The 20,619-nt window shown below is 44.6% G+C and overlaps 1 protein-coding gene and 1 long non-coding RNA gene across 4 annotated transcripts in view; one reads left to right on the forward strand and one right to left on the reverse strand.

The window, feature by feature from the left end:
• The first annotated feature begins 6,152 nt into the window (after positions 1-6,152).
• On the forward strand, positions 6,153-14,784 carry LOC144374947 (uncharacterized). Its single transcript, XR_013434174.1, has 5 exons — positions 6,153-6,366; positions 8,445-8,500; positions 8,868-9,004; positions 10,655-10,826; positions 14,129-14,784. It is a non-coding gene; the product is annotated as an uncharacterized LOC144374947 (long non-coding RNA).
• Positions 9,835-20,619, reverse strand: part of LOC144374946 (transport and Golgi organization protein 1 homolog) — a 100,652-nt gene continuing 89,867 nt past the window's right edge. For all 3 annotated transcript variants that reach the window (XM_078037668.1, XM_078037672.1, XM_078037673.1), the window contains 4 exons: positions 17,738-19,093; positions 17,048-17,137; positions 15,183-15,391; positions 9,835-14,193 (listed from right to left, as the gene is read on the reverse strand). In XM_078037668.1, coding sequence (XP_077893794.1) covers positions 19,027-19,093 — 67 coding nt within the window. In that variant the 3' untranslated portion in view covers positions 9,835-14,193; positions 15,183-15,391; positions 17,048-17,137; positions 17,738-19,026. The remainder of the gene's footprint in view (positions 14,194-15,182; positions 15,392-17,047; positions 17,138-17,737; positions 19,094-20,619) is intronic.

The following is a 20,619-nucleotide window of genomic DNA, read 5'->3' on the forward strand; positions in this document are numbered from 1 at the left end:
AGCAAGCCCTCATAACTATTCATAAAAATCAATACTTAAAATCTGCTGAGAGGAAATTTTATGGGTTCCTATCACACACAAAAATAATAACTATGTGACATGATGTTGTAACAAACATGTCACAATAAATACTTACAAAAACATCATGTTGTGTATCTTCAGTGTACACAATTTTTGTTAATTATACCCCATCAAAGCTGAAAACAAGAAATATCAGAAAATGACCATATAGATAATAAAAAAACTTTAAAGTCAAGGGTCAACAAAGTAAATTTGATTACCAGTCAGCTCCATTTAATAAAATTCTAAATTTACACAAAACATTACAATGCAGCAATGGCTGTAATGTGTAATGAATTCAACCACATTCATTGAGCACAGCTTACACAAGAGGTACTACTGGGTCTTAGAGATAACAAAGGAGTGTGACACCAGTCCTGCCTAATGTCACCTAAATGGGTTAGGTTAGTTGCTATAAGAAATGCACAAATAATGTGCTTTGGAACATAAAGAGAAGTAGAATATGGAGTGACAGAGATTGGCAAAGTCTTGTAAAAGAAGAGGCCATGGAGATGGGCCTTAGAAGAATGTTGGGCCTTCTAATATGTAAGAGAAGATCAATCATAATTTTAGAAGAATTTTAGAAGAATTAGAAGAATTTTAATGTTAGAAATGGGAGGTGGGGAAAAATCCAGTCTAAAGCAACAGTGTAAGATAGATCTAAGAAACAGATCTATTAGACTGAAGGAGTATGTAGAGAAGGGGATACAAAGTAGGAAAGTTTAATTGGAGCTAATCTTTTGAACAACTTGACAAGTAAGCTGAGAAATCTGATATTAACTTTGTAACCAATGGAGAGCCACTTAAGATTTTTTAAAGCAGTGTGACCTGACCAGAACTGCTTTTCTGGAAAGATTAACTTGGAATCCATTCATCAGATGAAGCCACATAGAAATCTTATAGATGCCACTGTTTTCTTTGATAGACTCTACCTTAAAGCAAACCTAAGAATCACACTTTTGTGCAATATTCTACCTCCATTTCCATGTATACTTCGTTTGACTCATTTCTAGATGCTGACTTCTGTATTTGACATTTAACACACAGGTTACAATATCCAAAGAAGTTTTCAAAAATGAGCCAGTGCTACCTTGGGGAAGACCAGAGTCATGTTCAATAACCTTCATGCTAAAAACAGCCTAGCCATCACTTTAAGAGCCAGAAGTCTATATTTAGATTCAAGTGCTTTGGTCAAATGATAAGCTTACAGAAGCAAGACTTCTGAAGGAGACAAAATAATTACCATATTGGGTACTGGCCTCTCTGGGGTTATAATTTCCACTTTATAATAATGCAATTGATGATCAAAGATGTTAGAGTTTAACTTGCTTAAAACCTCAAGGCTGGCATAATGCTTGGCAAAATTTGAACCCAGGAGGGGAAAACAGAAGAAAGAAAATAATGAAACATATAATGTTCTCTTAGCTGAATAAAAAATAATGTATGTTTGGGATTAAATGAGCCTACCAAGTACAAAGCAGGAATAGTTTTTATAAGACGATTTTGAACATATTGTAATAAACTATCATAATACCAACAAGAGAAAAACTGGAGACCTTCCAAAGAGAATATTAAAAACTAATAAACAAAACAAACAGAAATCAGATTACAAATTTTTAACCTGCAAAACTGAACACTGGATGACAATAAACTCATATCTTCAAAGTTCAGTGAATAAAATTATTTTGAGCCTAGAATTCTATATCAAGCCAAATAATTAAACGAAAGTGAAGGGCAAGTGACATTCTTTTGAAAAAAAAAGACCCATTCACTAATGAACACCCTACTTCAGACCCTGTGCCAGGCACTAACTATCTCAGGTAGATTACTCTGTCCAAGATAGTTTCTCTGCATAAGAGAGGTGTCCTTGAACTAATATACATTTTTTAAATCCTGTGATTGAAAAGCTGCATTCCCCAAACATGTTTAACTGCAGTGTCTCTATAGTAATTGTCTTTAATAAAGGGAATTATTTTTAACATAGATATTGACATAATGTTATATTGCTTATGTCTGTAAAATCTCATACTGCAGACTAACAACATTATTGCCAATAAAGGAAAAGAGGGAAGGAGGAGTTCAGTTAATCAATGAGTTTAAATCCAATAAGAAGTTCAAGATAAAGGTCTTCACTCATTTTTATTTTTCCCAGAGTCTATTAACCTTACCAATTAGAAACTGACATTTAAGATGACCTTCCTAAGCAATGCTCATCTAGATATAGGGACAAATTGGAAAGAAAAATTGCTGAGACATACAACTTTACTTACAGAAGTAAAAATATTACATGGGGGATAGTAGGAGCCCGTGCAGTCCACATACTAGTGGAGCACAGAAGGACATTTCCAAAGGTGGTGTTTATAATAGCAATTTCTGAAGTAAAACGCCAATTCAGAAGAGAATCCCTGCACTCCTTTAGGCCTTCCAACCCACTCATTCCTGTCCTTCCACATCAGAACCATGAAGATCATCAAAATACTTAAGCCAAATGGAAAAGTCAGCCTCTGATCTATTGTTAACAGGTAAATCTGTGTTCCCACTTTCGTTAAACTTTTTATAGGTCACAGGATTTAAACCTGTGGCCACCTCTTTAAAACATTATTTTCCCACATGGGAAAATATTTGATTACTTCAGTGGTTCATTTAACTGTTTCATAAAGAAAAGAAAACTAACAGCAATGCCCAGCCAAGGGTGGACAAGAAATGCATAAATGTTGCCAATGTACCTCATCTTAACAGCAGCATCCTTATGTTCTCTCATTAGACTCTCCTGAGCAGATTGACTAGAACTACTGAATTAAACAAGGGCCAAAGAATTTCTTACTCAAATCAACAAACCATATGGTCTGCTATGCTGTTTCTGCCAGTGGTCAAAGCAGAAACTTTGAAAACACAAATTTGGACATCATTATAGAGTTGTATGTAGGTGGAGAGAAAACGTATTCTTAACTGTAGTTGTGGGAGATTATGTATTTTTTTTACCTCAAGTTCAACTATTGATGAGGAGTGACTATGTGATAATGATAGTGATTCAATAAATATACTAGAACAGATGAGTGCAGCAGATGCATAAAATCCTTCAGAAGTGACTGTCACAGAACTTATTTGGGTAGATTTCATCATGTGCTGCTTCATTCCAATTTGTTTAAAATAAACCTATAGTTTTTAAAATTTCAGGCATCTTTATCCATTTGATAGTTTATTAACAAAAGAAAGACCATTACCTTCTGGCATAAGTGGGGAGAAACTGCAAGCTATTTTTAGTTAAATGGTTCTAAAAGTCAATGCAATAAATTTTGAATACTCAACTGGCTGCATGGAAGGTTTATTTTAAGAAAAGATGGCTTTTGTTTAAACTTACAAGAAAACTTTATTAGAATTCCTAATTCAGAAAAACCATTCCAGAAATTTCTTTTGGATAACATTCATTTACAGTAGTAGTTATTACTATAAATCTGGCATATTAGTTGCAAGTCAAAATTGATGAGGTAGAATTATAGTTTTTGTATGTTGACTGTACACACCACAGTACATGGAGGTCTCCTGTGGTCAATGTGTACATTTACAGACATTTTATAAGTGTTAAAAATATAAGATCAGTAATGAACTGCTGTTTATAGAAGTTTTTAGTTATTATATTTTTTGATTATAGGAAAACATTTTACTCTGATGTATTTAGTTAAAATCACAACTATAATATGTTATGCTTTGGAAAAATACTATCCATGTGGTTCTACAGAAAAAGTTTTAGACATCTTAAATTATTATTCTAAAAATGTTCCTGTCCTAATCAGTTTGGACTGCTATTACCTACATCTGGGTAGTTTAGAAACAATGAAAAGTCATTTCTCACCATTCTGTAGACTGAGAGACCAAACTCAGGAGGACAGCATGGTCAGGTTCTGACAAGGGCCTAATATGGGTTCCACACAGCTAATCATTGTGTCCTCAGAAGGCAGAAAGCTTGCTAACTAGCTCTCTGAGTCCCTTTTATGAGGGCACACATCAGTCATAAGGATTCCTTGCTTATGACCTAATTACTTCCCAAAGGCTTTATCTCCTGATACCACCACATTGGGACTTAGAATTTCAACATTAATTTAGGAGACACCAAACATTAAGCTCATAATTTTGCCCCCACACAAGCAACTTTTATACTCTTACTTGAGAAAACCAAGGTATACAGGTTGGTCATTCAAGAAACTCAGGTCTCATTATCTTTGTCATTTATTCCCCAATTAAATGCTCATTCCATAGAATTGGCTTTAAACTGTTTTTTTACTTTTTCTCAAAAGCGAAAATTTCAAGGAATTAAGATCAGTCACCAGTGGGAATGCTTAAAGTATTATTATTAATCTCTAAAAACAAAAATAGTTATTCTAAAACTCTGAGCAGTAACATAATCATTAGAATCATTTCCCAGTGACTACCTTGAATGAGACCATGTTCATTTGGATGTTTCAATTCTGATATGAAACAAGTAAATTAATAAAATGACCTTAAGCCTCACTCAGATGAAGAAAACCCAAAAGTTTGGAGATAAAAATCATTATTTAGATTTTAAACTAGCACAAACTGACACTCAATTATGCTCTATATACAGCACATATCAAGTGCCCTGACATCAAATGAATCCTATAACACAAAACCTGTGTCCTCTACAGAATTATTTCCACTAACCTATGGCTGAAACTAATTCAATGTGCTTTGTAAAAAGTGACTTCACATTTTTTAAAGTTTCACAAACAAGACTTAATCATGTTCTTCACTGAATAAGCAGAAAATATTAACTCTATTATTTTGATTCAAGTGCTCTGAACATACAACTTCACTGGTCCCAATATTTGAACTCATATTTGCAAAGCAAGACTTGCTTTATTTTGAAAACAGTTAAATCACATGTGTATATAATATGCCAATATTTGCTGTAATCCATTATCAATTGTGTTGTTTATAATACAGTAAAATTATTCAATATGATGAATTTCTATGAACCTCAAGAAACTGCTTTCAGTTCTAATATTAAGCTTGTAGGAGATAATAATGCACAGAAATTTTTGTCTGTGTATTTATCTGAGAGTTTTTTCCAAGCCCAGTTAAAAATGCTTAGCCCACACAAACTTCTATGTAGAATATAAAGTCTTTGTAAGAGTAGGGATGGAGAAAAGAACACATGGGAAGATGACATAGCATTTATATCCATTGTCATATTCTCATCAAGATACCTTCCATCCCAGCCTGTTAAGTAAAGGGTTTTGACTGAACATTGAAATTACTCACTCAGTGATAAAAGTCTAAAAGCTTCAAAACAAAAAAAAAAAAAAAATTCACCATTTCACTCACATTCCCATAATGAATAATCATTTAAACTATAAGGAAAATTTGCTTGTTGTCAGTCATCTAGAATTCCCCTCCTCTCCCTAATTTTTTATTACTCTGAAAAAGGCATGTTAAAGAGAACTTTTAGTTTTTAAATTGTTAGGATTTATGTAAATACCTATAACTCTTTTAAACCTGAAAATTTTCTTGACCAAAGAAGAAATACATTAAAAGTAGAGAAGTCTGATTAAGGTTCATTACTGCATTAATTTAGAAAGTATGTGAAAGACAGGGGAAAATGTTGGTATTAAATTATTAAAACACTGAATATGGCTTTTCTTTTCTGGAGAGGGGCACAGTCTTATGCCATCTTCTTCTCACTGCTGATTCCTTGGCTGGGTTTTGGGAAGGGCCTGTGCATCTTTCCAGCCAGCAGGAGGCTGCGAAGGGACTTTGGATAGCAGGACTCAGGTCCTCCAGTGCCCGAGCCAGGTGAGTCTCCCAGGACCCTGCCCACTGCTGGTTTCCAGGTGGAAAAGGAACGGGGTCAGGGGCGGCCACTCTCCAAATCCTCTACCCTCCCCGTGCGCTGCCACTCCCTGTGCAGCGTGCCGGTCAGGAGCTGGAAGGCAGGGCCAAGTGAGAGGATGGGGTGGAAGGGGCGGAAGGGGCGGAAGGGGCGGAAGGGGCGGAAGGGGCGGAAGGGGCGGGGTGAGCAGGAGTCCAGGGCGGGGCCGGGGGAGGGGCGGTGTCTCTGGGCGGGCAGGAGCCGGGCTGCAGCACCCACCCACCAGCAGATACGTGGAGGGAGACCTTAGGATCTGCCAGGCTCTGGCCGGTGGCAGGGGGCCCTGTGAAAGGGGAGCAAGGAAGCCTCTGGAGCCAGACCCAGGGAGGTGGGGAGGCTAGCGCGGGCTCGAGGTGGACCCAGGCTGAGCCACTTCTCCTGGCTGGAGAGCCCCACTTTCCATGAGTGCCTGGTATAAGGTAAACACTGTGTGACTGTGGGTTTGGCTGCAGCTGAGGCTTGATGAAGTCAGTTGCATCTTGTTATGGAGGCTGGTCTTCTGCGTACCCATGGACATTTAAATTTCTTTTTCTTTTAATTAGCTATACATGACCATAGAGTGCATTTATGCACTTTGATATATCCCGTGGACATTTTGTCAACTCAACTCCACGAGACTGGCATTTAATTGGGGGTAGATCACATTCAGCCAAAAAAGGTCCTGGATTGCTGTTTATAATTCCCTGTGGAAATCGTCTAGGAGGTTTAGTGGTTTTTAGTGTGGCTCCATGTCTTCCGTGGACACATTCTTTTCTGGCTCTTGTACACCCATAGTATTGTGAAATTAACCTCCATTTGCAATTTATTTATTATTTAGATGACTGAAAGCCTTGCTAAGAGAATTATATTGTAATTAACAGAGAGACCCGACCAATCACAGCAGGGAGGTTTGTCCTGGCCAAATGAGACAAACACCATTTGCAGCCTGCAAACTTGTAACAAGATGAGCTCTTCCGGCACTTTGCATCTCTTTTGTGTCTGGAAGTGCTGACTAGTTCTATGCCCCTTCTACTCTTGTGTTCTTTTTTAAAAAAGACTTGTTGAATAAACTTTTTTTTTTAACTCGTGCAAGATGTATCATTTACCAGTGAAATTAGTATCTAATCTAAAAATTTATTAATTTAGATATAAGTGTATCTTTGATGTTTGAAATGAATTTGCATGCTTAAGAAATCTATTAATATTAGAAATAAAGCAAGAAGGGAAAAGTAGATCTGAAATAGGTAAGCTACAGAAATTTATGTTGAAACCAGTCTTTAGTTTTAAAGACTCTATTACTGACTTTGCTAAGTTTTATAACAGATGTCATGCTGGTCGCATTCACGTTGCATGATTTATTATTTTACTTATGTTTGTGCTTGGGTTGGACCCAGGGCTGTATGCATGCTAGGTAAAGTAACAATGAGCTATACTTCAGCTCCTAATATTAATTTTTAAAAGATTCTGTTCATTTCTGCTAACATTGTTTTATACATCAGTGGTAGTTTCCAGTATCTTGTCCACAGTCCTTAGCCAGATGATAATATCACTGGGATCTGAGCCATTGTTGCTGTTGTAAACAAATTGAAAAACAAAAATGAGAATTCATTCTAATTCAAAGCCTACAGGGCTGTAGGGTGGAGCCAAAGTCTTAATTAACAACCTTGTGACTCCCTGTAGGGAGGGGGTCAATTCCTGGGACAGGAAACCCTGGAGGCAGGGAAGGTTCTTGGTAAGATGGAGGGTTCTCTGGAGGGCTGCAGAGTACCTCCAACATGCCTTGGTCTGCTGCCTGGGTTCAGTAGGGCCTCGGTACCTCATCTGCCCCCATTCCCAGCTGCCTCCACCACTTCCCGTGGCCCTTGTCTATGCCCACGTGCTTTTGTTCTGCCTGGACGCCAGACACTCCAGAGGAAGGTGCTCTCACTTCTTGGGGCTCACCAGGGCAGAAGGGGAACAGCCTCTCTGGGGTGAGAGAGCAGACCACATTCTGGCATCTCTTTCAAGGGTTTCATTTCCACCTGGTTCCCTGCCTTCTGCCAGAGCCCAGTTCCACATGGGCTCAGCCTCTTCCCCACAGACCAGTGGGCCCCATTCATGCCATCTGGATGAGTGAGTATCTGGGCTCCACTTTGTGCTTTGAGAGTTGACTCTTTAGTTCTTTGAAGGCCTTCAAAGTCCTTCTGAAGGATCAGGGGTGGAAAAAATGTCTTGTGAGCTCTAAGACTGGCTAGTGCCAGGGAGGCTGGATAAATGCTAGCTGGGAATATTTAAGCTCCAGCCTCACACAGATGCCTCTTACTGACACATTGTGTTAAAGGGTTTACCAGTAGAATTGCTTGCACTTCCCATCTCTAGAAGATTGGCAAGACCAAGCAGACATTTGTACTAGAGCAACGGAGTCTTCTCTGAACCACCTATCTGGCAGCTCTAAGGCCAAGGAGAGGATAGTTTGCCCCAAGAAGAGTCCTTACAGTGTCAGGTGACAATTGTGGTTCTTTGTGTTTCTTCTTTGCAGAAACAAATCCTTCCTCAGCCTTTCACGGTTTTGGACATCTGTAAGCACTGGGAACAGTAAGTCTGGTTGGGCTGAAGGGTTTTACTAGGGATACCTCAGAGCAATCTTCATGGAATAAACTAGATTACTAGTCTGGTGTGAAGCAGCTCACTGGAGACTCTTGTTTCCTCCAGGAAGCCATGTCACATCACATGTGTGGGTGTCTGCAGTGGGGGGACATTAAGGGGTTCAATCATTGAAGAATAAAAATGTCTCACAAGCTTGTTAAAGACCAACTGAGAACCGTAAAAGCACTTTACAAAAGCAGTGAGAATGCTGAATACAGAATTCCATCTACACTGCGTTCTCATCACTGATTTGACTCTCATCTTCCAGGAATGTCATGCCATCCAGTTGGTATAGGCACTTCTTCTTGTCCTACAGAACCACAGAGCTCAGCCAGAAGCTGAAGTCAGAGAAGGCTCCAGCCCTGAAAGCCAAGACAAGCTAAGAGTTTTACATCACCATTGGTTCAGAGAGCTTGGAGGAGGAGGAGGAGGAGGAGACGACTGTCAAAGCCAGTAAGAGCCCTGCATGTGGGTTGTTGCTAGGGGACTTAGGCCACCCAGTTTGGCCCCCATCCTTGGTGCTAGTGGGGATCCAGCTGGTTCTAAGAAGTGCTTGTGTGAACCAGCACCTGTCAGAGACAGTTCACTGCTGCTGTTCCTTAATGTTACTGATCACTCACGGTTATGTTCAAGACCAAATAAGAACTATAAAATACTTTAATAAAGGTTTGAAAATGCAGAATACAAAATTATATTCTGCACCATTGGGAAGGCCAGTGGGATAGTGGATTTTTGGGGTGGGAAACCCTCGTAGGTTCTCCCCTAGTGGGAGTCCTGGGAAGACCAAACCTTTTAATGGGAGAGATTTAAAAGCCATAACAGATCTGATGAGCCTTTTAGCTGTGGCAAATAACTAGGGATGCAGGGGTAAACCCCCCAATCCAGGTGGGTCCATGTAGCATATCAGCTGCCCTTCAGAAGTACCCAGAAACTGCATTTTTTTACAAATCTTGATGGGGTGGAAAGAAGACCACATTTCAGAAGTGCTGTGGAAACACTATAGAAGGCTTCTCTCAGACCTGCCTTCTGTGTGGACCTGGGGGATTTCTCAGGAGTACTGATCTCCACCCTCATTATGTGCACACTGGTTTGGAGGGCTGTGCGAGGCACTGATTCCTGAGCATCAGCACAGTGATTCTGTACATGCCACTGTTTTCCCTTCTTCTGATCGCAAGTCTCCCTGAGCTTTCACAGCAGCAGCCATGACTCTCCAGAGCAATGGCCATGTCTCCTGGGCATGGTGTTAGCATTTTTTTTTGCTTACATAAAAGACAGTTTCCTAATTTTTTCATCTTCTTGAATTCTTTAATACAATTTTTTATTTCAAAAGAAAGGCAGGATTCATTATAAATTATACATTATACGATTCAGAAGTATATGAAGCAGCAGGATCAGAAGTTCGAGGCTGGCTTACTAACATAGGGGGATCATGTTTCAAAATTTTAAAAAAGGCTGTTGTTCAGTTGTAGAGCACTTCTGTGGCAACCCTCACAACAAAGGAGGAGGAGTTTAATTGAATTTAGAATGTTGGAAAATTGCTTTGAAAAAGAAAAAGAAAAAAATCACCCATACTCTCTCCATCTATAATTAAGTAAATTATTCTTTGAAATGTGTTTGAGATCACACTGAATATAACTTATTAATTTAAAAATGCAAAACAAGTACACTTTGAACTAGAAAAAGCATATACAAGGAAACTGGAAGATTTATTTTTCTCCTCTTCTGCTTCCTTTTGTTCATTGCATGTGTCTATTGGTGGGTGCCCTGTAAAACTTCCTGTCTTCTGTATAGGCTCAAATGAGTGTTCACTATTGAAAGCATGAGTACAAACTTATGCATTAAACAGAAATGGTCAAATTTCTTAATGACTGCCTAAGCAAATTTTTACTTTACTTTGTCATGCTGGGGATTGAACCCAGAGGTGGTGAGCCACTGATCACATCCCCAGCCAATCTTTATATTTTCTTTTGAGAAAGGGTCTCACTCAATCTGCATAAACATGGAAGGCCTGAGTCTGAGCGCTCTGGGCTGGTTTCCTCCAAAGGCCATACCTCTGAGCTGGGTGGATGGTCTTGCAGCCTCTTTCACACTTGGCATTTTCAGTTTCTCCTCCAAGGTCATGTGAACCAGGAGCTTCTCCGAGCCAATTCCAACGCCTCAGAGTTCACTATAAAGGCACACAGACTCTTTGCTTCCCATATTCTGGAGAACAAAGATGACCCAGATGTCAGACTGGAATCTCAGCATGAAGGAGCCATTGTTCCCCTTAAAACAGGTAAGTCAGGGACGGTAAGCCATGGAAGGAAAAGGCAGTGAGCCTCTTTTGTCCTCCTGTAGAAATAATGCCACCAATATGGTCCAGTCTACTACCATGATCTCTCCAAATGAGGGGTTTTGGTCTCCAGTGAGACAGAGCAACACTCGTCAAAGTAAAGGTAGGGCCTCTCCTGACGTGTCATCTCCCATGCTCTCGCAGCCCAGGAGCCATGTGTATCCAGGAGCGGAAGCTGGTTGTAGCTAGAGGAGAACCTCTGCCTAAAGGAAGCAGCACCCTGACTCGTGAAGTACACATTTCTCTCTCCATCCAGCCCTTCTCACTTTTCTTCCCAACACACACAATCCTGCTGTGGATTATAGGCACTAAAGGTGACTCAGACAAAGGCTGAGCTGGCAATGGACCAGCCCAAAGCAACTCTGACACACTGTAAAGCATTGACCATCCCCTGGCCACCCTGGGCTTCTAAGTATGTCTCAAGCAAGCCCTGCAGAGGCCCTCCAGGACCTGGCAAGGTATGGCACACAGAAAATGATCACATGGCCTTTGGAGAGAAGATTCAAGGGACTGTGGGCACAGTCAGGCTCACTGCCCTCAGCCAGGTGTGACGTGGATGCTTACCTGTATCACTCCTCATGTGAGTACCTCCAGAGCCAGTCCACTGAGCTTTTTTTGAAGAGCCCAGCAGATAAGACTTGATTCATGTTCATCCCAGAATGGTGTAGATCTCTAGGTCAGAGGCTGTGGTCTGAGGCAGTGTGGAGACCCAGGCTTTGATCTTCAGATACAGCTTCACCGGCTGGGACAGCAGCAGATTGTTTGCTGACTTTGCTCCCCAGTGTTCTTTGTGTTAGATGTGGGTGTGACAAAGAGACAGTTGAGAAGTGGTGTAGAAGGATTTCTTTGCCTGTGTAGTCACCACACAATTATAAACTGCTAAGCAGAGGTGTGGAAAACAAAGGCGGCACCAGAAGTCACTCTGCCAGGCAGTAAATCTGCTTAGTCAGTCACCACTTGTGTATCCAATGCCCCCCACCCCAAGGAGCCTAGAGCCCAGGACTGGAAAGGGCAATGGGCTTCTGTGTCGATGGATTGGGAGTCGAGTGTCTACAAGCCCTTCACTTTTATTTTAAATATGCAATTTGTTATGGAGGGACCTTGTTATTCATCCATTTACTCATTTTACAAGCAGGGAAACTGAGTTTTTGAGAGGAGCTAGGTCCTGGATGGAATTACGTACGTTGGTCGTAAAGTCAGACTCACAGACTAGACCTTCTGACCCTGCTCTGGTCAGCCTGCTAAAAGATTCCTTCTCCCTTTCATCTCATAGGTAGAGAGGGCCTCACTTAAACATTCTGGCTTCATAGCCTGTTCCCCACCCTTATTTGAGTGGAGGATTTGAGTAAGAAGGCAAAAGAGCTCTAAGTTGAATGTAAGGTCCGTGTGTGAGGAAGGCATGAACTTTGGAGCATGTTTGGGGCAGAGTGACCCTGGACCTTGCCCTCCTGTCTACAGCATGGTAAAAGGATGAGCATTTTCCCTTGCATCCTCTCAGCTCTCACCATATGATATTTGTCCCAGCTCCCCATGGTCTGAGACCCCAAGTCCTCTCTCAGTAGATGCCACCAAGGAAAGCAGCAAGAAAGGCTTGAAACGGAAGTTGTCAGAAGACCAGTCAACCCCCAAGACCAAGAAGAAGCAGCCAGAGATCAGGGAAGGCTTAGAGGGAGCTATTTTATCAGAAAAGCCCTCCATGCCTTCCAAAGGGACATCAAGGGGAGACAAAGCAAGTGGCATCCAAAAGGAAAACAAGGGGAAGGAATCTTGTGACCCCCCAAGGGGCCCAAAACAAGCCAGAGGGGAGCTGGGGATGGTGAAGGTCAAGGTTGGAGATCCAAATGTCCCAAGAAGCAAAAGCAAGAAGAAGAAATCTGATAAAGGTAAGTAAGCCCATGTCCTTGGGCCCATGCTGAGTGTGTCCGGGACCCTCAGCCAACTGTTGGTTTTCCACCCACACAGAGGAAGATCCCTGGGAAGAGATTTGTTCAGGGTCTTGGGGGCAGCTAGTGGCAAAGCCAGGAAAGAATCCGAAGTACCTGGTTCAGGGGGGAATGTCGGCTCCCCAAAGCCCAGCAATCTCTCTTCATATCTGGTAGTCACATTTCCAGCTCCAGGCTTCTGGTAGGCCCAGGCTCAGGCTGCATCCTGACCATTGCAGAGAATGGCATCCTCTACCCTGTGCCCCATGTCAAATTTTGGAAGAGCCTGTTTCTACGTCCAGCTGTGGGTGCTTATTGGACCAGCACGCCTGAGTCCTTTTCATCTCTCTAGACTTCATTTTCTCATGTATTGATACCTCTGCTGGAGTCTGCACTCAGTGGGTCCTTGTAGGTCTTCACGCCAGCACAAGCACCTAGAGAACCGAGGCCCAGAGTAGCAGTCTTCTCATGGTCACAGGTTTTCACTGGTTCCAATTGGCCACCCTTAGCCCACTGTGGGCCTTGGAGTTTAACCAGTTTGACACAGATTCATTGTGAATCTTTTCTTCCTTCCTCTGGATTATTTGTGGGTGTCTTCCATCGAATGGCATCTGTTAGCCTGGGAGGGTTCATCTTTCTGGGTGCCGACGACCAGACCTGCTGCCGGCTGTCAGACATGGGCAGAGAGAGTTCCTGAGCGGATGCCACTCGTGCACTTCCATGAAGAAAGGGGGCCCCCCGTGAGAGCCCTGCCTTCTGGGAAGCAGCAGAACCTGTGCCGAAGCCCAAAGCTGCTGTGACTGTGACCCTGGTACCCAGGGTCAGACTGGCTGGAGTTGTCACCAGGGTGCCACAAAGAAGAAAGTGTGTCATGGTGGGACTCTGAACAGCCCCCCAGAACCCCTTAATAAATGTGCCTGGCAGTGCCACAGCCCGCCTGGCAAAACTTGCACTTGATCTGTATATGATCTGTCATTTCCTACCACCCCATGGTAGATGCTGTAGAGAGACTGTCACAATTTGAAAAGAATGACAAGGGGAAGGGGGAAGTGGGGCGAGGGCACAAAAGCTGTGCTTGTGGGCATTTCTCCCTGGGGTCAGTTCCTGTGGGGTAAGGTTAGAGCTCTGTTTAAGAAGGTGCAGACAGGCTTTCTTCCTGTTAACCAGGTGCTATGTTCAATGACCCTCAGGTGGCACCTACCAACACATGATCCAGTGCCCCATGGGGTGTGAGAGGAAGTGGGCATCTGCAGTTCCAGTGGCTAAATAGGGGCGTGTAGTCCCTCGGGAAGGCTGACCCCTACTCTACTGCTCTGCTTCCAGGCTCAGACGCGGCCGGGACCAGAGCTGGAAACAGCAGTGCTTCCTCTTCCTTAGTGGAGCCATCCCTGGAAGGAGAGAAGATGAGATGGAAAAGTCACTGCACTTTGGATTTTATGGCTTTACTAATGAAGTGCACGTGTAGAAAAATTCAGAGAGAAATCATAGGACTCTAACAGGGTCATGTCTACCCTGGAGCCATAGTACATGATCCTGCCTTGCCTAAATTTCCCCCTATTGGGGAAAATATCAAAAGCAGAATGACTGCATTGATAAGGTGATCTCTGGAAAAGAAGGAACGAGCCCAGCCATATGCTCAACACTTATAAATCAACCTTTCTTAAAGACACTTCAATGCCATTTGTTAGACACTCCAATATTTTACATGATTTTCAATATACATTGTACCAAAATTTCTATAAATAAATAACTCTGTACATAAAAGTAATACTTCCTGTTTCACATTGCCTCTCAGAAGAAGCAGATTCACGTATTTTGTGAAAGTAACATTAATAAGTTAACTGTTGAGGACAAAACTCTAAATGTGCTTACCTTCTGGAAAAATTTTAACCTCTGATAGAACATCTTACACAGGTAGCCATTTGGCTAATATCTCCCCTTCAGCCCTTTGGCTAAAGAAATGTACTTTGAGATTTTTTAAGGACCTTATTTGTTTCAATGTAATTTTCAGTGAATTGGCACTCATAAGATGGTTAGCTATAGGGCTCAAAAGTGAAATCTCTCCCAGGTCTAGGGCTAAATCTTATGTAGTCTACGCCCAGTTCTGTCGGTGTGTGGGAAGGGTGTGGCCAGGCCCGCTCTGGCTCCTCAGTAGAAATAGCCCTGAAGGGTGAGAACTTGATCTTTTTTATCCCCCAGTGTAATATTATACTGGCAGAATTAAAACATCACTATTGAAAAATGCACAGCTACCAACACCAGCCGCCTTTGCCTTAATAAAAAGCCTCAGCTGACAATCCAGCAACATGGACAAGACCACATTTGCTTTTAACAAAAAATGAGGTTCAGAGCAGGAAGAAAGCCTAACTGTTCTTACCCCTGGTGTGTGGTGGATCAGCAACATTCACTCCACTGTCCCCAGGACCCACTGCCAGGGTGATGTGGAGAGTCTCCTCAGTCACCCTGGCTGGGCTCCTGGCCATGCAGTGCACTTGGCTGTGTGCTGACTCTGGATGTGGGCTGAGGGTGGAGGGCCTGCTCCTTGGAGAAACTCTCCATGTCAGCACCCAAGAGAGCTGCTGGGCTCTGAAGGAGAGAGCGAGCCAGATCAGAACCATTGCCAGCTCATCTCCATCCCGCACACAGAACAGGCAGCTCACTCACATCCAAGTGAGGTCCTGCTCCCCCACCAAAACCTTCACAGAAAAGTCTGGGGTAATGCCACACTGTTAGTGGAGACGGGTCTTCCATGCTCACATGCCCAAGATCAAGCTAATCTCATACTTAGAGAATGTAGTCGCACTACTTTGATCACAGCCAAAAAATGAAGAAGAAAGCAAAAGCAAACCCCAACAGTTGAATTAGGTACCACTCAGGGTTAAGAGTTTTCTGAACAACTAGAAGTTTAACCTCAAAACAGCCCTGGTGAACAGATACTAAACCTCCCTATGTTGCTTATTATTCTGGAAAATTTTTGCTCAGATTACTGTATCATAAATAGTATCTAAGAGACACTTCTAGAATTGAAAGGGCACCAGGCTAGACCTTCCTGTTTATATACTAAATTCAGAGAGAGTACTAGATGGAAATGGAGGCATCTCCCCTCTTCATTTAGTGAGTAGTCAACCCAGGTTTTGATTTTAAAAAGGCACTCTGATGAAAGCATCACCTACCCATCTCAGGTGGATCAGGTGCCCGGTAGCTTTCTCTGTCCATGTTCCAGGGCTCTTTACTGTACCTAACACAGAGCTTGGGCTGCCTGCGCGTGATGCTGTGAACATCAACCTCTGGGAAGAGGCCTCAATCTCTGAGACACACAATCTCAACAGACTCCCAGGTTTAGAAACTGCTTAGGATGTCTCAATGAGCCTTAGGAACAGAATGGGCAGAGCTGCTGCTGCAATCTTTCTATCAATGGTGGGTGGAGCTGGCAATGGGCCTGTTTCCTAGTAACATTTTCCCAGCAAGCAGTCCTTCAGCATCCACAACCATGTTAGAGGAGCAGCTCTCACGGGCTCGGGCTTCAGCCCAGCAGGTGCTCATGATCTTCCACCCACTGAAATAGCGCCCCTGTGGAGTGCTCTCCCTCTGACACAGAATACAGAGCATGTCTGGGCACTGCCCATGACTCTCATCCCTTGGTATCCATGGGGGGGCTGGTGCCAGAGCCCCACGCAGATACCAAAATCCAGGGATGCTCAAGTCCCTTGTCTACAATGACACCCCATTTGCACATGACCTACCTATGTCATCCCATGTGAGTCACCTCTAGATTAATCATCATGACTAGTAAAATGTAACATATGTTGGACTCTATTTTTAGGGAATAATGATGAGGAAAAGAAGGCTGCATGTTCATGAAGCTTCTCTGCCCTGAATATTTCTAGTGTGTAGGTACTGGAACCCACAGACACCAACAGCCAACTGTGCAAGCAGGGCTGGGATTCGGGGCCTGGCTTGTTCCTTGCAGCTGTTCTTACAGCAGTCCTACCTGATCCCGACGGGGACACTAACTACTGGTCCCAGGGAGTGACTTTCCTGAGACACAGGGTGTTCAAACCTCTGCAGGATTTGACAGACCAGGACTGAGCCAAAGAGCAGAGGCCTTGGCAGGGCAGCCACCTCTGTCACCTAATGCTGCCCATCTAATGCCAGGTGCCTGTCTTGGGGGGAGCTAGAGGCCATCTCTACCTATGGGGGACAATCACCTAGAGCTCCACCTCACTGTATCAGAGGCCTTACCATCCCTCTCAATGGCCACCATCAGTCCTGATCAGTTAGTCCCCTGAGAAGAGAGGTAGGTTGGAATACCTGGTGGCACAAAGGTTTCATCTGAAAGGAGATAAGACAATGAGATATCAGGGTTGCAGTGACAACAGATGCAGATGCATATTTAATGTGAGGCCTCAAACAGGATCCCCTGGAAACAGCCATCGAAGCTGCTCAGAGACCAGGTGGAGCTGGTACAGGAAAAAGGCCCTCCCAGACCTGAGACTTATCCGAGCCCAGGTCGAAAGCAGGGAAACCAATGTGAAGACCACAAAATATGGAGAAGAGTGACAGGAAGGGGACAGAACTAACAAACCAGAGCACTGTGAGTTTCAGGGACAATCCACCATGTGGCAAGCAGCACAGGATGCCTCCACTTATGAGGAGGATATCAGCAGGCAGTTTGTTAATATTTTTTTAAGAGAGAGAGAGAGAGAGAGAGAGAGAGAGAGAGAGAGAGAGAGAGAGAATTTTTTTAATATTTATTTTTTAGTTTTCGGTGGACACAACATCTTTGTATGTGGTGCTGAGGATTGAACCCGGGTCGCACGCATGCCAGGCGAGCGCACTACTGCTTGAGCCACATCCCCAGCCCTGTTAATATTTTTTAGTGTCAACTGTCATGGCTTCTTCTGACCTGAAAATAAATGCCACAATGCTCACCTGTGTTGGTGACACTGTGCTGCTCGCTCTTCTTCCTGATTTGGTAGATGATGCACACCCACACCAGAGATGTCAGAAGGATGCTGCACACCAGGGCGATGGTGAAGACGCTCATGGTGCTCTCGTCCTTCCTGCAGCCAGGTGTGGGCAAGATGCTCAGCTGGCTGTGAGTGCGCTCTGTGCCCAGGATGTTAGATATCTCTCAGGCGTACGGGCCTGCATCCTCCACCACCATGTTCTAGACCACCAGCAGCCGGTTGCCGGGGTGAAGTGGCATCTGTGGGTGAGGCTCAGTGGGCGGTTACCCTTGAGCCAGGTGATGTGGGTGAGGGGCTGCTGGCCACTTTTCACTGGAGGGCTACCATCTCCTCAACAGACACCACGCAGTCTTCCAAGGGTACCACCAAGGGCAGGGTCTCTGCAAGAGGTCAAGTGAGCTCACACTCACTCTGGGGCCTCAGTGCTGTGGTCTGCTTGGTTCTCTGGACATGGCACAATCCCACCAGCGAGCTTCTGTCAGAGCAGCAAATGTTCAGATGGCTGATCTCAGGTCAAAAGATGCTCCTGTTCCCAAACTGGCCTGTGTCCCTGTTCTTGACTAAGACCACACCCCTCCTGCATGCTGTCTGTTTCCAGTTGCTCAAGGCTCTGGCATTGCACTGGCCTTTAGTATTTTTGAAGAGATAGGGCTAGATGTGGTGGCACACGCCAGTAATCCCTACAGGTTGGTAGGCCAAGGCCAGGAGGGTCAGGTGTTCAAAGCCAGCCTCAGCAAAACCGAGGCACTAAGCAATTCAGTGAGACTTGGTTTCTAAATAAAATACAAAATATGGCTGGGGGTGTGGTTCAGTGGCTGAGTGCCTCTTGGTTCTATCCCCAGTACCAAAAATATTTTTCTTTAAAAAGAGGAAAAATCCTAAAATCAGCCCCAAATTTCAAACAGTAGAAACACCTTCCAATAACTCCTAGGCTCCAAAGATCAACTCCACAGCGTTTGCCCTAGGTGCTGTTTAAGACCCCTACACACACACACACACACACACACACACACACACACACACGGAATACATCAGGGGTGGAACCTAAGACAGTCAGGGTGACATTCGACGACACAGAGCCTGCTGAGTTCTGGGCAGTGCAGCTGTAAATGCCCATTTCCACATCAGTGATGAAAACACAAGTTGTCTTCTGGCATGACATACATGCGATGTTCCCGAGCCACAGGGAAGTCTCAGCCTCTGTCCTTCTGCCAGGCAATCTGGGGTTTGGGATGGCCAGTGGCAGCACACTCAAGGGAAACCAAGGTGCCTCTCTGGATGGTGATGTCTTGGGGCCTTTTGGTAAATGATGGCAGCACTGGAAAACAGACACAAAGGGGATTAGGGAATAGCTAGCTGCAAATACAGGGAATGTCTCTGGGGAAGAGACCCCCAGTGTGTGAGGGCCACAGCTTGCTCTCTCCCTGCCCTGTGCCTTCACCAGCCCAGGACTCTGCTACAGCCAAAAAAGAGCCATGAGCATCCCAGAGAAACAGCCAGCCTCTCCCCACTGTGGCATGGCACTTCCTCTCTGCTCCAGCTAGCGATAGAGTCTCAGGCTGTGGCTGACATTCTGCCTCCTGAACCTCATAGGGTAAGGGGTCATGCAGGTGGAGTTGTGGCCTAAGGCTTTTCTGCATTCACAAGCCACCAGGAGAGAGGCCAGCAACAGAATACCTGCTCACAAAGCTGGAGTCACAGGGAGAAGGTCCATGCCTCCCTGGGGCAGCTTAAGGGCCACACAGTCTGCGGGCTCACTGGCTAAGCCTCAGCCAGCACTGGATGCCAGAGTCAGGGTCCAGCTGCACAGGAGGTGACACCACCATTCCTGACCAAGCTGCTCTGGTCAGCCAGGCGCGTGGAACATGCCTCTTATCCCAGTGGCTCAAGAGGCTGAAGCAGGAGGATCCGGTTCAAAGCCAGCCCCAACAACTCAGCAAGGCCCTAAGCAACTCAGTGAGACCCTGTCTCTAAAGTATAGAAAAGGGTGGGGATGTGGCTCTGTGGGTAAGCACTTTGGGACCTCTTTTACCTGGCAGAGAGCCACTTAGTGGTCTGAGTCTTGAGGTGGCAGTGGGGCCTCTCGGAATACACCAAGGCCACCCTGCGAGAGAGAGGTCAAGTCTGCTCTGTGTCTGTGGGGCTGACTGAGCACAGCACACCACCATGTCTGATGACCCATGAGTCAACTTTGTCACTGGCACTTTAATGATCGGAAAATCTCCCTAGGTTCCATGGTGAGGGCACGTGCCCACTCATACTCCTCCTGTCCCCCTCCACAAACAGCAGCCCTGAAGAGAGCCGCTCCGACACGCTGGTTCCTGAGTACAGGACCTCGTGCCACCCTCCAAGACTCCTGTCCTGCTCTCTGCTGCCTTGAGAGGTGGGGACCTGCCCCTGCCCAGGATGGCCTGTGCTTCCACAGCTCTGCCACCCCCCCAAGGGCACAGCTTCCCCAGGATCCGGGTATGTGCAGAACCTGGAAACCGGACCACATGGTTCCCGGAGCACAACAGACAGAAGTGCCAGGCTCAGCTCTGCCGCTCACCTCATGTCCCCAAAGTCACCCGAAGCAAAGGAAGAAGGGTGCTTAAATCTGCAGAACTTTCTCCCGGCCAAACCCAGGGAACAGTGTGATCTAATTCCACTCTGTCCTCTGTCCTCTCCGAGGTGGACAGCAGTCGGAATGAGGTGCCTGGGAGAGACCAACAGGGGCACTTCCATACCGTCCACCGTGAGCAGGGCCTTGTGAGAGTAGGCGGGGCCAAGGTGGTAGGTGATAAGACACTGGTAGTGGCCCTGATGCCACCACGTGACAGGCGGGAGGTGCAGGATGCTGGTGTA

The sequence above is a fragment of the Ictidomys tridecemlineatus genome, unplaced genomic scaffold, assembly GCF_052094955.1.
Source record: "Ictidomys tridecemlineatus isolate mIctTri1 unplaced genomic scaffold, mIctTri1.hap1 Scaffold_97, whole genome shotgun sequence".
Taxonomy (NCBI): domain Eukaryota; kingdom Metazoa; phylum Chordata; class Mammalia; order Rodentia; family Sciuridae; genus Ictidomys; species Ictidomys tridecemlineatus.